Source organism: Antedon bifida, chromosome 7 (assembly GCF_963402885.1).
Source record: "Antedon bifida chromosome 7, ecAntBifi1.1, whole genome shotgun sequence".
Lineage (NCBI taxonomy): Eukaryota > Metazoa > Echinodermata > Crinoidea > Comatulida > Antedonidae > Antedon > Antedon bifida.
This window is the reverse complement of record NC_136232.1, coordinates 3244123-3259521: the sequence shown is the minus strand read 5'-3', so window position 1 is coordinate 3259521 and position 15399 is coordinate 3244123. Positions and strand designations below refer to the sequence as shown.

The 15399-nt window shown below is 37.9% G+C and overlaps 2 protein-coding genes across 3 annotated transcripts; both read right to left on the bottom strand.

Annotated features, from left to right (window-relative positions):
• Positions 1 to 22: 22 nt before the first annotated feature.
• Positions 23 to 14554, bottom strand: LOC144848730 (hemocyanin AA6 chain-like). 2 transcript variants are annotated; one of them, XM_078705592.1, is made up of 9 exons: positions 14459 to 14554; positions 6721 to 7336; positions 5257 to 5427; positions 4481 to 4657; positions 4088 to 4243; positions 2941 to 3108; positions 2236 to 2346; positions 1533 to 1719; positions 23 to 1299 (listed from the first exon to the last, which is right to left on the bottom strand). In XM_078705592.1, exons 2-9 carry the CDS (start codon positions 7273 to 7275, stop codon positions 824 to 826), a joined length of 2001 nt encoding a protein of 666 aa, XP_078561718.1. In that variant the 5' UTR covers positions 7276 to 7336; positions 14459 to 14554; the 3' UTR covers positions 23 to 823. The 2 variants fall into 2 exon arrangements, with proteins under 2 accessions (XP_078561718.1, XP_078561717.1); XM_078705591.1 differs by lacking the exon at positions 14459 to 14554 and adding an exon at positions 7986 to 8069.
• On the bottom strand, positions 8326 to 14251 carry LOC144848354 (uncharacterized). The gene has a single exon (XM_078705072.1). It carries the CDS (start codon positions 14176 to 14178, stop codon positions 8326 to 8328), a length of 5853 nt encoding a protein of 1950 aa, XP_078561198.1. The 5' UTR covers positions 14179 to 14251.
• Positions 14555 to 15399: the final 845 nt, after the last annotated feature.

The following is a 15399-nucleotide window of genomic DNA, read 5'->3' as shown; positions in this document are numbered from 1 at the left end:
TGTGAAGTAATACAAACAACCATTTAAATCTTTTGTATGGTTTTTTATTCATTAATGGCAACAGCTAGAGAAGAGGTTAGATCGTTAAGAAAAAAAAAGACATTAGCTTAGATCTAGATAAACTGGCGGTTATTCGTATCTCTACAGTACAAATGATTTCATTCGGTGAAAGATGAAATGTTTATATTTTTATATTACACCTCATTATTTGTAGCCTACCATCGTACTAATAAACATTTATTATTGGTGTATGACACACGATAATGCGTCATCAGTTTAAACACAATAGGCCTACTGAGCCTATAATGTATTTCAAGTATCTATACACAGTACAGTAAATGTATCCTTTAACATGCAAGGGATTAAGATCAAGATTAACAACGATCTATAACACAGTGAACGTACCAATTCTATGACAGTATCCATTTCTTAGCATATTGTCTAATAATAAAAAATGTGTTTAATTCACATTATTTACTAATTGTATAATCCATTATTAATCCGCATAGTATAATTAATAAGCAACAATGTTAAATATGTCTAAGTCCATTCGTTAGCATAGTGTCTAATAATAAAAAATGTGTTTAATTCACATTATTTACTAATCGTATAATCGATTATTAATCCGCATAGTAAAATTAATAAGCAGCAATGTTCAAAATGTCTATAATAAGTAAATAACAATATTAATATAACAATTACACTACTAATCAGGTTCAATAAACTAGATCAATAAACAGTTTGAGACCTTTATCTAATGTTATGCATAGAGAGTAGCCTATAACACATATACTGTATTTTGCTGAGTTTATCAAATGATATCTTATGCAGTTTGCTTAGTGGTTGGCATAGTTTTAATAGTAATTGGAACTGACAACATATTATCAAATTTGTCCACGAACGTATCAAGAAATTTATTAAAAAACTTGACATCAATTTTTCGATCAAATGGGAAGCCCATGGCACGACCATCTGGATACTTTTGGTTTTTAACTCCACAGTAACTAGTACCTTGGTCAAGGTTGTCGGTGCAGTTGTCAGACCCCCAATCGGTCACCATAACAAAGAGGTCAAACATCATGCCACTCTCTGTACCTCTTGGAAGAAGGATGTTTTGCGGCAAACCACATTCACAGTAGCGCTCTCTTCGGCAGACACATTCGCTCTCGGCATTTTTTTTAGTAGATTTTCTTTTGGTTTCCACCTCTTTTAGGATGTCTTTAATGGATAGACCAGGGGGCTTCACAACGGAAGATAGCTTTGATGAACGTTTGATTTCATGGGTTGTATTTCCAGGAACTAAAATATCAAGAAACGTAAAGCAAAAGCAGATATGCAAGATAATGGTATGAGATGCAGAATTAAGTTTGAATTTAGTTTATTTTAAAAATAAACAGATTAAAATTTGACGAATGATTTCTCATCGTTTACTTTTTCATATTAATTTCAAATTCAATGAGTTTTGCGTATTCTTAACATTCAATCAAAAGTTATTAGACAAAATAGTACTACCTGTGTAGTATTGTACTTACGTTCTTCAACAAATTTGTCCATTTCAATAAACAACCGTCGTTGTTCGTTCAGACCAAAACGATCGCTGTGTTCATCGAATGAGGGCGCCATGAAAACTCGGAAAGCCGCCTTTACATTATTACTATTTGCATTATTGACTTTCATGTTGTACTCGAATTCGTCGTGGTTCACTCGGTAAACGCTAACCTTAAAAATACAAGAGAATAGCAAGCACTCTTAATGCACTATATCTTACCAGAGTATTTTGATGAAAATATACACGAAAGCATATACAATCGGTTTCAGCAAAACAATTAGATCGCCTTAATAATAACTTTATTTGGATTGACGCTTTTTCAACAGAGGCATACACCAACGGTAGTAGTCCTACATCCTAATTATAAATCATACGATACCAATAACGAAAGTACAATATAAAACAATACAATAACAATTATTGTAAACTGAGGGTAATATTTAGTATATTGTATGCGTTTAAATTAAATTTTTAAAATCACATTCTTTGGATATGAATTTCTTTTGGTGATGTTCTAATGTGACTGATTTACACTACAAAGGTCGGGTCGGACTGGTCGTCAAGACAAATAGTGTACAATAGAGTTATAATAGGAATAATATGAATACCAACAAGTACTCAAAATTAATATATCAATTGTAATGTTCAGAACGTTTTGAAATATACTAACTCCAAACTTTACTTACTTGGAGAGACTGTTGTGGGTTTTCCTGTTGGAACATACTTTGATAAATATCCACATTTAAGTATTCCATGCGTGTAGTCAAGACATTCTCTTTCTGATCACAGTCGTTTACCTAATAATTAAAGAAGTTTATCAAAAGCAATACATCAAATGCACACGATCAAACTTGTTAGAGGTTGAAAGTAACACTTATTAATATAAAAATCTATATATATAATAATATATTATGTATTTATATTACCTGAATGAAATTACAGTTGGTGCCCAAATTATATTAAAGAATTATAGACATTTAGGAAACACTACACCACATTGACGACATACTCCAACGACGCGCTGATTCCATGAAAATGCGCGGCGACGTACGCATATTGAAGGATAATAACTAACTGACAACAGCAGCAACATCAGCAACAGCAACAACAGCACCAACAACAACAGCAACAGCAACACCAGCAGCAACAACAGCAACAGCAAGTAATGCTTCAACTACAGAGCATACAACAACAGCAGCAACAGCAGCAACAACATCAGCAGCAGCATCATCAACAACAACGACAAAAATACTAATAATTACTGAAAGGCGGTCGGTATATACTGCATATATAATTCCTGGCACGATAGTCCATTGTGAATATTTATATGTCAATGAGCGCGGGGTTCATTTATACATGAATGAGATATGATCAAATAAGTTTATCCATACCTTGACGCTTATTTCTTCCAATGTTATGTTTTTAAAACCTAGGTCATCGGCACTGTAAGGATCCAACATGTTCTTGTGCATAATGAACAGATTATCAATATATTTGTGCCAACGAAAGAAAACAGGATCTCGAACAGCAGTTTCTACCGATCCCATTACTCCCATTGCCTATTTTGATTATGAAAAAAAATATGCTTAAATTAGCTGAACAAATACACTGCTACCAGGGATCAAGAACCCTGCTGCTACGAAGTAAAACTCACCTCAATGAATCAGACTTGGCAAAAACATTAATGACCCTAATCATGTTGTATTGTTTGAAGGTTTGCATGGCGAAATCAAATGTTGATATAAAGTTTGCGGTACACCACGTGTATTAGTTCTGAAAAGAACTGTTGAGTTTCTCGACGTTTCGATCAATATGCTTTGCTCATCCTCAGTAGTGAGAAAGTTCAAGCATATTGATCGAAACGTTCAGAACTTATACACGTGGTGTACCGCAAACTATATATCAACACTTAATCATGTTGTTTGCAAAATGCAACTGTGACTAATAAAACGAATGTAGGCAATATAAGTTCTCAGAGTCAAATGTGTGTAATATTATATGTTTTTATTTGTTGTAGAGGATAATATAACTGTACCATTGATTGGTGTAAACATCAGGAATAATTAATAATGTATATGCCTACTTGTCAATTTTGATAATAGGGTAGGCTACACCGTCTATTATTAGCTGGTTATGAGTTGCAATGATAAAATATTTCTATAACATTTACAGGAAAGAAACCTGGTAACCAGCATACTTCGAGTTAAATGCTGACTAATATTTCTCTCTGATCTCACTACAGCCATTGCGCTGACATTATATATCAGTTCATTGATAGAATAGGCCTATCTATTATGTGAATTAATACAGATAGGTCTTAGTGATCTAGCTGCTGACGCTCGCCTTGTCATTTAGTGGTTTGAGAACAATCGTTGCGTTTTCGTTGAAAAGCTGTGTCTGATAAATTCAGTCATTGAATAGATAATTAAATATTTTACCCCATTATAAACATTCATTATTAATTTGTTATTATATTATTAAATTTAGATTTTCGTTCTACAAACCATGCTTGCTAATTAACTTTAAAATTAGACTAACCTGCTTGTACCGTCCATCCGGGTCTGTGATGATGCTGAGAAGGTCATGTCCATGGTTGTGAAGAGAACCATATAGATCTGGATTAGGAGAACTAACGCTGGATTCAATAGCGGCTCCAAGATTATCAATGTTAACATCTTCATAAGAGTTGTCTTTCTGTAATAATTATCGAATATACAGTATATGTAATAGTTAAAATCAACGTCATATTGTGTATTCTTTATACACACGACACTTTATGCATGATTACCAGAAAGTGTAAAAAGCCTTTTCAGAAACTTTGAAAATTCTTTTTTAGCATTGTAAAAATGAAAATGGATTGTGCTCTTTGATTTGAAGAGTATTTTTGAAACTGTAATTGCTCCCCTGCATCTGTAATTATCAATTTCATACCTTTTGGAATTTTCCAGTGTTAATGGCGTTCAAGAGGCGATTCCAGTTGTAACTTTGCTGGTGGACAGTGACAGGAGAGGTGGGATCCGTGTAGTTGTCAGAGAGAACCATCCCAGAAGGGCGTGGAGCATACTGGAGCGTACCGTATTCATTCGTCAAATGTGAATCGTAACCTTCCTGAAAAGTGATATACAGTATGATTACAAAAGCTTAATGTTTTTGCTTTGCTTATTTCGACGGCAAGGCCGTAGTGAGAGGTTAAAAACAGGCAAATATACTTTAAATATAATTATTAATATAAAATATGTCGATCTGTTCTGGTGAAAATTGAAAATTTCAGGCGAGGCGAGCGCCTGGTCTGCCTCATGCTGGCTAGTTTCTGCCCCTAGCTCGTATTCACCTCTGCGTACATTTAATGTATATTCAACTTAGTCTTAGTCTTACATCCAAAATCAGCAGAATCGCCTGTGCAAACCGATTGACACAGTACATGTAGGTATTCTATTTGGAATTCTTCCCAGGGAGTCAAATGAAAGGGGATTTATGGATATTATACAATATCTAACTAAACTATAAAAAATAAAGGTTAATAATATTAGTATCAGTATAATTATTTTATGAATTTTTGGTCTTGTAATTATTTAAAACTAATTTTGTTTAACCTCATTGTGATTATACTTTGTAGTGCGGAATTTGCATTAGTATTTTTATTACTTTGATTTGTAGCGGCGGTTTAATCTTAAATTTGCTTAAAGTTGATTTTGACTCGACTTTACCTGAATAGGAATATTCCAATTATCAAACGGTATAACTCGAAGCAAACCAACCGCTAGTCTTTCCGCATCGTATCGTGCTAACATTTGATGATGCATGTAGTAGAACAGCTCCCCTTCTCTATCCTTGGTGGTAAGTTTTCCATTTATTTCAATTCCGGCCCAAGGATAAACCTATAAGTTGAAAACTATATGAACATTTTTTTTTTATGGAAATTTTTATAATTAATCTTTTTTGTTTACATTATACTACGTTGGAAAATATGTTATATGCAATTATATAGCACTTTGGTAAAAAGATGAAGATTGGATCAAGTACACGTACATATGCAAATTAACATTAAAGACACGCACGGTAAGTGGTTCAACAGGAAGTACGTTGAACAGTTAGAAGAGTTGTCAATTCCGTTTGGGGCACGGCTGATAGTTTTCAACATATTACAGGTGAGACAGAAATACTTTATTTAGAAACAATTATACATAAATTATTCAGGTAGGCCTATACAGAATTCTGAAAAAAAAAATCATAGTACTAATTGATTCTGTGTCGACATAATTAATTCTGTTTGCACTTTCTCCATTCTGTGACAACAACATTCATTCTGCTGTCGGCTGAGCCCACTCAGGCGTGGGACAAAACGTTTAACATGCAAATTAGAGGAGTTTTCAGGTTAGTTAGGTAGTGGAATGTGGAAAAAATCTACTAGAGTAGACCTTAGTATCATGAAACACTATCAAATAGGCCTACATCATCAAATATTATCATTTACAAAGACTACTTTTAAACGCCAACTCACTAATACCACTATTGAATTGAGTCAAATTTAATGGGGACCCAACAGTAGGATTAAAAATAGGTTTCATACTATAAAATCTTAATCCAAAATAAATGTATACTGAAAAATTAGTCGATTCTGTCTTTCCAAACAGTGGCACAAATCTTAAGAATAACATAAATTGAACCAATGAATTTTAAATAAACAAAGATAAGGCTGAGGTACAAGTGACATCAGTATTGATTTATTTAATTTTAGTTTAAAATAATAGTATTTTAGTATACAATGCACGAGTGGGCTTGAAACAATGGCATACAAGTCAGACATGGACTAGCAGTGCATGTGTTAAGGCCAACTCAGACTGCGTCGTACGACGAGGACCGACCAAACGTCTTAACTCGTCGGTGCTGTCTGAATTGAAACCCGACGAGACGAGTCGTCTTGTCAAAGCGTCGGGCAGTCTGAGTTGGCCTTTATGTGTTGGCTGAACACGTTTTGGTAAAATTTACTTCTGATTAGTTTACTGTAGTAGACATAATCATAAGTGTCTTCTTTCGAAAAAAATTAAACCTAAATTTGTTTTCCTTTGCTTTTTAAAAATAAATCTCTAATTCCATTTTGTAATTAGTTGCACATGAATTTAATTTAGAGAAAAATAGTAATCATTGATTGTGTAATTTACCAGACTTACCTGATGCCAATGAGCGTGATGCCAATTGAGTCCAATATCTTCTCTCCACCAGGAAACCTTGAACTCAGGGTCTCGATGTGTGCCCGTGACGAATGTAGACACAATATCAGATTCTGCGACTGTTGGCTTGTCAAGTTGTAAACGGGCTAGAGCAGCCTTGATACGGGAATTAGAGAAATATGCATGTGGATGTAGCTGCCATAGAAATGGTATATCGAAGCTATGCTCATCTTTGCGGTGTGCAAGGGCGACGGAGAGTGCGTATAAGTACAAGCCTTCGTTGAGTATGCCCTTGAAGTATGAGGCGGCCTTTACGAAATCTTCAAATTTGTCACATGATATGAGATAGTTATAAACTCTAGCTGCTTCATCGGTGTGCTTCTTTTTGAAGTTGGAGAAAAATTCACCCTTTTTAAGAATTCCGGTATTAGCCGGGTAAATCGTTGTTGCAGGAACGGTAACAAAGTATGCTGGAAAATGATACGCCAAACTTGCATCTTTTTCTTGACCATAACCAAACAGCATTAAAACTTCCAGTTGCTTCTTGGGATCCATACTTTCAAGCTCTGATTGTATTCATATACTATTTTGTTCTCAAAGAAAGTTTCTTTCTTCGCTGTTTTGTTAGGACATTGGGTTATACGAAATAAAAAGTATGGTATAAATAACCTGTACATTTTCAATTTATTTTCACAAAAAAACAACTTAATGATAATATTAATAAATGTTATAAAACAAAGATCTAGGGAAAGCTAAAAAGCAAACGCTGGCTAGCGTATAGACAATTATTTAAATTCGTAACGGTACACATACGCAATAGATCAAACATATTTCACTATAAAGTGGAGGTAAGGAAAGTGCAAGGCAATACATTATAGACATGGACAAACGAATTCGGAAGCATGATTGAGATTGATTTTAGTTTTTATATGGCTAAGTAGAGCTAAAACACTGTTAATAAAAAATGTCCTTAAATTGAAAGAATGAAAAACAATTATTTAAGCCTAAGGTCTAAACATGCTGTATTTTTTGTTGGTGATTGTAACGCTCGTAGCGTCGTACGTTAAGCGGTATACAACAAAAAAAACTTCCAACCAGGTTTTGCACTTCACAATTGATTTATTGTGGTTCAAACTGAAAATGTAATAAAATAATACAATAAAGAACTACAATGTATCCAGGTTAAGTTAGCAAAATGTAGAAATGGTATTAAGCCTAAACTAAACTAAATAAAGTAATCAAAGGAAGCAAAATAACGAACTTACATCACTGGCCTGTCTGGTGTAATACAAAGGTGTGCATAGGATTACCGCTCACGAAAGAAAAGAACAACGACAAGCGCAGCACAGTAAAAGGGAATAATAGAAACAAAAGAACGGGAAATTTACATATTATGTCAGGTGCAGTTTAACATAGCAGAAATAAAGCGTTGCGTTACTAACACCCCGGCCCCAATACATTGTATACATAATGTATTTTTCCTATCAAGTAATAAATAATAAGTAACCCAGTGCCATGTTTTTAGCACGGATTCGCAAAATAAAGAATTTATCAATGTCATGGTGTATCATTAATTGTCTGATTTTCTGAATCTAACTACATTAATTACATACATCCTTCTAGTAAGCAAATTTTAACAATTGGCCTATCATATACACCCGTTTGGGTTTTAACTTCAACAGAACGAACCCGTCCGTCGGTGCCGGGGTAAATCTTGGTGATCAATCCTAAAGGCCATTGGTAACGAGGTGTGTTCTCTGCTTTCATTAGAACCAGGTCCCCTTGCCGTAGATTTCTTCTTGGTTTTAACCATTTCTGGCGCTGTTGTAGGGCAGGAAGATATTCACTTAACCATCGTTTCCAAAAGATGTCCGCCATATACTGAATTTGACGCCAACGACGCTTATACAAGTCTTGGTTAACGAACATGCCTGGAGGTAATGATGGTCCAGCACGCATAAGCAATAGGTGGTTAGGTGTAAGGGGCGAGGGATCATCTGGATCACTGGAAAGTTTAGTTATGGGACGACTGTTTACTATGCTTTCTACTATGCACATCAGTGTTGATAATCCTTCATCATCTAGTTTCTGCTGACCCAATACGCCACGCAGCACGGAACGCACCGTACGAATTTGCCTCTCCCAGACTCCACCCATATGTGACGCAGTAGGAGTATTAAATATCCACTCGATTTCCTTTTGTTGCAAGAAGTCACCTATCTTATGTTGGTTCCATCCTTTAAGTGCTTGCCTTAATTGCAGTTGAGCACCTACTAAGTTCGTGCCGTTATCTGAGCGAATTTCAGCTGGCTCGCCCCGACGTGCAATAAAGCGTTGTAAGGCATTAATGAACGAGTCGGTGTCCAAAGTGTGTGAAACCTCTAAGTGAATGGCTCGAGTGGCAAGGCAAGTGAAGATACATCCGTATCTTTTCAATTCGCTACGGGCTCTTTTTATTATAAACGGTCCAAAGTAGTCGATACCTACTCTATTGAACGGCGTTTCATTTGATTTAACCCGGGCTTCAGGAAGATTTCCCATCATTTGTGTTTCTGTTGTTGCTCTCAACTTCCTGCATGTTATACATTTGGACAAGATACCTTTCACGGTGGGGCGACCTCGAACAATCCAATACTTTAGTCTGGTTTCAGCCAAAGTGCGTTCAGCTCCAGCGTGACCCGTTCTCAAGTGGTGATGTTCGACAATTAACTTGGTAACATGGTGATTTGATGGTAGCAACACTTGATGCTTGGTTTGGTATGATACATTGGCCTTTTCTAATCTACCTCCCACACGCCACAGACCGTCTTCTGTCAGGATAGGATTCAACCTTTTAAGCGAATTAATCTGCTCAGGCTTCAGGCTATTTGTTTGAATATACCGGAAGATGGATTTTTCTGCTTTCTTAAGCTCGTTTACCGTTAGTTTTCCAGTAATTAGGTATGCAGATTTCAACATATAGGTTTTGAAGCGCATAATCCATGCCACAGCTCGCTTCAGCCGGTACCAGGAAGAGTACCGTTTTAAGAGTTGGTCGACAGTAGCGTTATTATTTGTCACAACTGTGTAGATTTTTGACGATTTTTTAATTTCCGCCCTTGCTTCAAGTTCTGCGCATTTAAAGGGTGGTTGAGTTGGCCATCTTTCTTCATTTTTCCACAGGAACGATGGTCCGCTAACCCATCTGCGGTTATTAACCAGCTTGCTTGCAGTCAAACCTCGGGATGCGTCATCTCCAGGGTTACTCTTTGTGTCAATGTATCGCCATTGGTGCGGAAAACTATGTTCCCTGATTACCGAAACACGGTTTGCTACGTAAGTCTGGAAGCGACGCTCATCATTTTGAATATACCATAAGACGATCATGCTGTCCGACCAAAAGGTGGATTCCAACAGCGGAATTTCTAGCTCACGCAGCAACAACTTGTCCAACTTGATTGCTTCGACGGCTGCGGTCAGCTCCAACCTTGGGATGGTTGTGGTCTTCAAAGGTGCAAGTCTCGATTTGGACATCAGAATACTACAATGGCTTTTATCGTAGGAATCTATCATTCTAAGATACGTTACTGCCCCGTATCCAGCTTCGGATGCGTCGACAAAATGATGTAGTTGGCTGGATTTGATGCGAAGCCCAATGGGCTTAAAACAACGTGGTACCTTCAGATCCATTATAGTAGGAAGGTCAATGAGCCATCGATTCCACTGATCAGCACTCTCAGTTGGTATGGGATCATCCCAGTCGTATTTGCAGCGGCATAGTTGCTGAAATATCATCTTTGCTCGCAGTACATAGGGTCCTGCATAACCAAGTGGATCGTACACAGAGTTGAGTATACTTAGCACTCCGCGACGTGTCATAGGTTTAACAGCAACTTGAATATCGTATTGGAACTTGTCTTGCTCAATATTCCAAAGCATTCCAAGGACTCGCTCACATGGTAAGCTGTCGAAACTAATGTTCTTTAATCCTGTGGCCCACTCATCTTGAGGTAGAGAATAGATAACATCCCGGCTATTCGACATCCACTTGTTGAGGTGAAACCCTCCACACTGCAATAGTCGTTTAATTTCATGTACGAGATATATGGCTTCGTCAACAGACGCTACAGATTTTAAGCAATCATCTACGTAAAAGTTACGCTTAATTGTCTGCCTTGCAGCATTGCTGTATTCACTTGCGTTATCCTCGACAGTCCGACGAACAGCATAATTGGCGCAACTTGGGCTCCAAACTCCTCCAAATAAATGAACAGTCATTCTATACTCTAGAGGCACGTTGTATGGGTCATCATTTTTCCACCATAGGAACCGCAGTGCGTCACGATCGGCGGGATTTACAACAACTTGGTGAAACATGCCTTGGATATCGGCTGTGAACGCAACAGCCTCTTGTCGGAAACGAAGGAGGACGCCGATTAGTTTATTGGTCAAATCTGGTCCTTGGTGTACCTGATCATTTAACGAGGTGCCATTTGCCCTAGCAGCACAATCAAAGACGATTCGGCATTTGTCCGGCTTCTTGGGGTTAAACACCGGGTGATGCGGGAGGTACCATACACAACCGTCAGCTCTGCAGAGGTCCTCTTCTGGAACAAGTTCTGCGTGTCGATCAGAAAGTAGTTTACGAATTTCAGTTACGTATTTTTTCTTCAGAACTGGGTCTCGTGTCAATCGTTTACCCAACAGGTACAATCTACGATCTACCATCTGACGATTATCAGGTAGGTTTGGTGGTCTGTGCTTGAATGGAATATTCATGGAATAGTGGCCATCTTTTAGACTAATGGAGTTTTCCCATATGTGCAATACCCTGTGATCATTGATGGATAAGGTAGTTTCGGCGCTGGGACTACTTGTATTCAGCTTCCAACAGCTACCCGACTGTTCATAGGTTGCTTTAAGTTGCACATGGTGACTTGATCGAGGCTGATTAACATCTTTATTGATTGGGCCATTTATTGCCCAGCCAAGAGCTGTCCATACTCCATACGGTTCGCCAGGCTTGCCTTTACGCACTTCTTGTGGACACAATAGTTCTGGCATATCTTGGCCAATGAGGAGCTGAACTTCTGCTACGTCCAGAATTGGTGGTAACTGTATATCGGCAAGATGAGGCCACTTTATCAAGTCTTCATGGCATGCTAGATTATCTAGGCCTAGGTTGAGAGAGGGTCTCACTATTATTTGTGGCATACGTGCAGTGTATGTGTTTTCTAAATTGGACAGGTTAAGGCTTATCAGCTCCGTATTTATCAAAATATTTTTCTGTTCAATTGTAGTAAGCTCCGCCGTACACTTCTGCCTTACCACTTGTAGTGTGTCAGCTAATTCCTCAGTACAGTAACTAGATGTTCCGCCTGTATCTATTAAAGCATAAGTGTCAACATATGAATTCGGATCTTTGCCACGTACACGGACGGCAAAAATCGGCAACGCCACCCTTTCACGATTTGCTTGAATAAACTTGCTGTTTCCTTGAACTAATGCCGCTTGCATCAGAGGAGTGGCGGTGGTAGTTGGTGCTGTAGTCACTGTAGGGATAGGTGGATGAGGTGAAGAGTTAGGTGGATTAGGTGGAGAATTGGTTACGTAACGTGGAATATGCAAATATTTGCTGTGTTTCTTACCACAGTCATCTATGTCGCAAGTAATTTGACGCAAACACTCCTTTCCTATGTGCCCAGGTTTGAAACAATTAACGCATAACCGCTTCGACTGAACAAATGCTAGCCTGTCTTTAACCCGCAGAGCTTTGAATGATTTGCAGAACGTAACATAGTGATTATGTCCACAGTATACACAGTGTTCATCTTCTTTAGGTGGGTTTACATGTGGTACCTCAGGCTTTTTTGATGAAGGAATTTGTATGGACTGCGCACTGTAGCTTGTATTCTGCTTCTGTTTATCACGTCGATCCTTGCGAACCAACTTGCCAAAGATCGGATCATTTGCTTCCTCAGCAGCAGCAGTGATAAATTTTACCATGTCATCTAAATTTGGAGCTTGTTTCATCTTAGTTTTGATATCATAATTTTTCTTTAGCCAACGTGTTTTTAAATAATTTGGTAACTTCTCAGCTATCGTACAAAGGCTTCTACGGTTTTCAAGCTCACTTAAATACCCCATTGATTCTAACGTTTCCTGACAACATCTTATGTCATCCGCGAAATCTTGTAGGTCAAGTTCGTCTCTAACGTTCTTTCTTTTTGTTATTTTGTCTATCCAGGCTTGTGCTATGTTGTCGTTATTGCCAAATCTTTCCTTTAACAATTTTTTTGCCAGACGATAACCTTCAGCTGGTTCCTTAATTAGACAGCACTGTAGTAACGTTTTGGCCTTTCCGGTACAAAACTGCAACAGGGATATAAGCTTTGCTCCATCGTCCGTTGATTTTCTGTCTATAGCATTGTCAAATGCTCTAATAAAGGACCAGTAATGCAGCGGGTCACCATCAAACATCGGTAGCTCATTTTTCGGTAGATGTAAAGCCTCCACAAGAGATTGCTGGTGTAATCGAGAATCGGCTAACATCTGGCATATGGTATTCGACAATTCTTCCGGTTGGTGCAATGTATTTAGTGCTGGTGAATCAGACTTTTTTCTAACTGAAGGATCGTCTGCTTTAGGTGTTTGAAGTATCGGTTCAGTGGGTTTAGATGGGTTGCGTTCAAACCTTGACGCATCGAGATGTCGGCCATCAAATGAAGGTAGGTGTATAGTTGGTATGACTAAATCCTCCGGTGTAGAATGATAACGTGGTAGAGTTTCAGTCTCAATAACTTCGGTGTAGGCCTTCTGAACTGCATCAGCTTTCGCCATTTTAGCACTTAATTCCATCTCTCGACGGCGATGATCGAGCTCCAACTCTTGTCTTCCCATCTCAATCATTGCGTGATGATCTTCTAGCGCCAATTTCATCTCGGCTTGAAAACGCTGGGTTTCCAGTTCCATCTGGCGCGCCTGTTTTATTCGTCTCAATTCGAATTGCTCTTGTTCTAAAGATTTTTGCACCACCAAGCCTTGTATTTCAGCTTCAAGTGCAGCTTTCTCCGCCCTAGCCTTAGCTCTCGCTTCATCCAAGGCACTTAATGTGGTTGAAATTAGTGAAAAGCGGCTGCCAACTTCCGAAACAGACTTATGTTGCTCAGAGTGCTCAACACTGGCGATCCATGTGCCGATATCATCACAGAAGTCGTTTATTCTCGTGACAAATTCTCTCCGATAAACCTCCGCTTCCTGCTTGGCCTCCTCATCCTTTAACAACATTACATAGTCTGCATGTGCAGCTGCAAACGCCTCCGTCAAAGTTTCCACCTCCTCCATTCGTTCATGGACTTGGGAAAGGTTTTCCTTTTTTGCCATCAATTTTTGCACGGTACCCATAATTCGGGTAACAGCTCCCCTAGCGTATCCACGCTTGGACTTCATACGTGCAACCTCAGATTCTGTATGAGACATTCTTGATTTTGAACTGTAACGCTCGTAGCGTCGTACGTTAAGCGGTATACAACAAAAAAAACTTCCAACCAGGTTTTGCACTTCACAATAATTTCCTAGACTCGAATTCAACTCTGGTCACAGACGCAAGCAAGCAAGCTTATACTAACTAGGGGTGAAGGCGAGATGATGGCACATGTGTGGGAACAACAAAATTCAAATATAGTATGATGGAAGCAGTGAAAGAAATGGCAAACATACGCATTCATATATAGACGAAAACAAATGAAAAAAGTTATACCTTTCGTTATCTCACTGTTATTGGTTAAGAATTAGCTTAAGCTTCTTCAGAAACTTCACGACAGGAACTGCTGTAACTAGAAATAATGTTGTTTATATAGGCCTACTGTAGGCCTATCCTCTATGTTTTCCCAGGTGCGTGTCACTACATACAACAGACTCCGCCCAAATAATGATCTAGGCCTACTACGTCAGTCAGAAAGATGTTAACATCGCCTTTCAAAAATACGATGGAATGTATCGTGCCAGAATATGGGGGTTGTCAAAGAGGCCTACTAGACGGCTGAGTGGGAAGGTTCTGACCAGCAAACCCGATGTTATGCAAGACCTATGTAATCTCATATTAGCCTATTGGTGTTAATATAGTCTCATCAGATTGCTTATAATTAATAGCAGTGTTCATATTTTTGTGCGTAATCATTGCATACACCTGACTCCGCCCATAATATCAGTTACAATATATTAAATTAAATAAATATCCGTCACGTCCGTGGAAAGAAGTCTTATTTGATTGACAGTACAGGCAATGGTATTTTTCAGAAAACAAGGTTAAGATAATAACCCCTAGACGGAAACCAACCTGCCGAATGGAAGATTAAAAAACTCCTGACCATTACACTTCAAAACGAAAGCAATATTATAGCAAATAGAAGAATATTAATATCAACGAACCGTTATGCCTACATTATATGTATGCAAATGTTTTTCGCTTTTGATTGCTACAAGGAATAGCTCCGTAATACCTTTTTCAGTGGCTGAAACAAATTTCCAAATCAATGTAAATTATTTCTTCCATCGTTTGTCTATTTCAATTATTTATAGCCTCCATTCTTACTGAATTTATATATATTTCTTTTTTTGCGGAAACTGTATATTGTGTTTGTTTGAAATAAAGGACATTGCTATATACTATACTATTTATATATTTTACATTCTAATGCT

Bases quoted from the DNA above. Each gene is read 5' to 3' on its own strand.
- LOC144848354 (XM_078705072.1), bottom strand. From the start codon at position 14,178: ATGTCTCATACAGAATCTGAGGTTGCACGTATGAAGTCCAAGCGTGGA.
- LOC144848730 (XM_078705592.1), bottom strand. From the start codon at position 7,275: ATGGATCCCAAGAAGCAACTGGAAGTTTTAATGCTGTTTGGTTATGGT. The intron at 4,658-5,256 runs GTAAAGTCGAGT...ATCACTTTTCAG, and splicing joins ATTGGAATATTCCTATTCAG to GAAGGTTACGATTCACATTT. The intron at 2,347-2,940 runs GTATGGATAAAC...TTTAATTATTAG, and splicing joins TGGAAGAAATAAGCGTCAAG to GTAAACGACTGTGATCAGAA.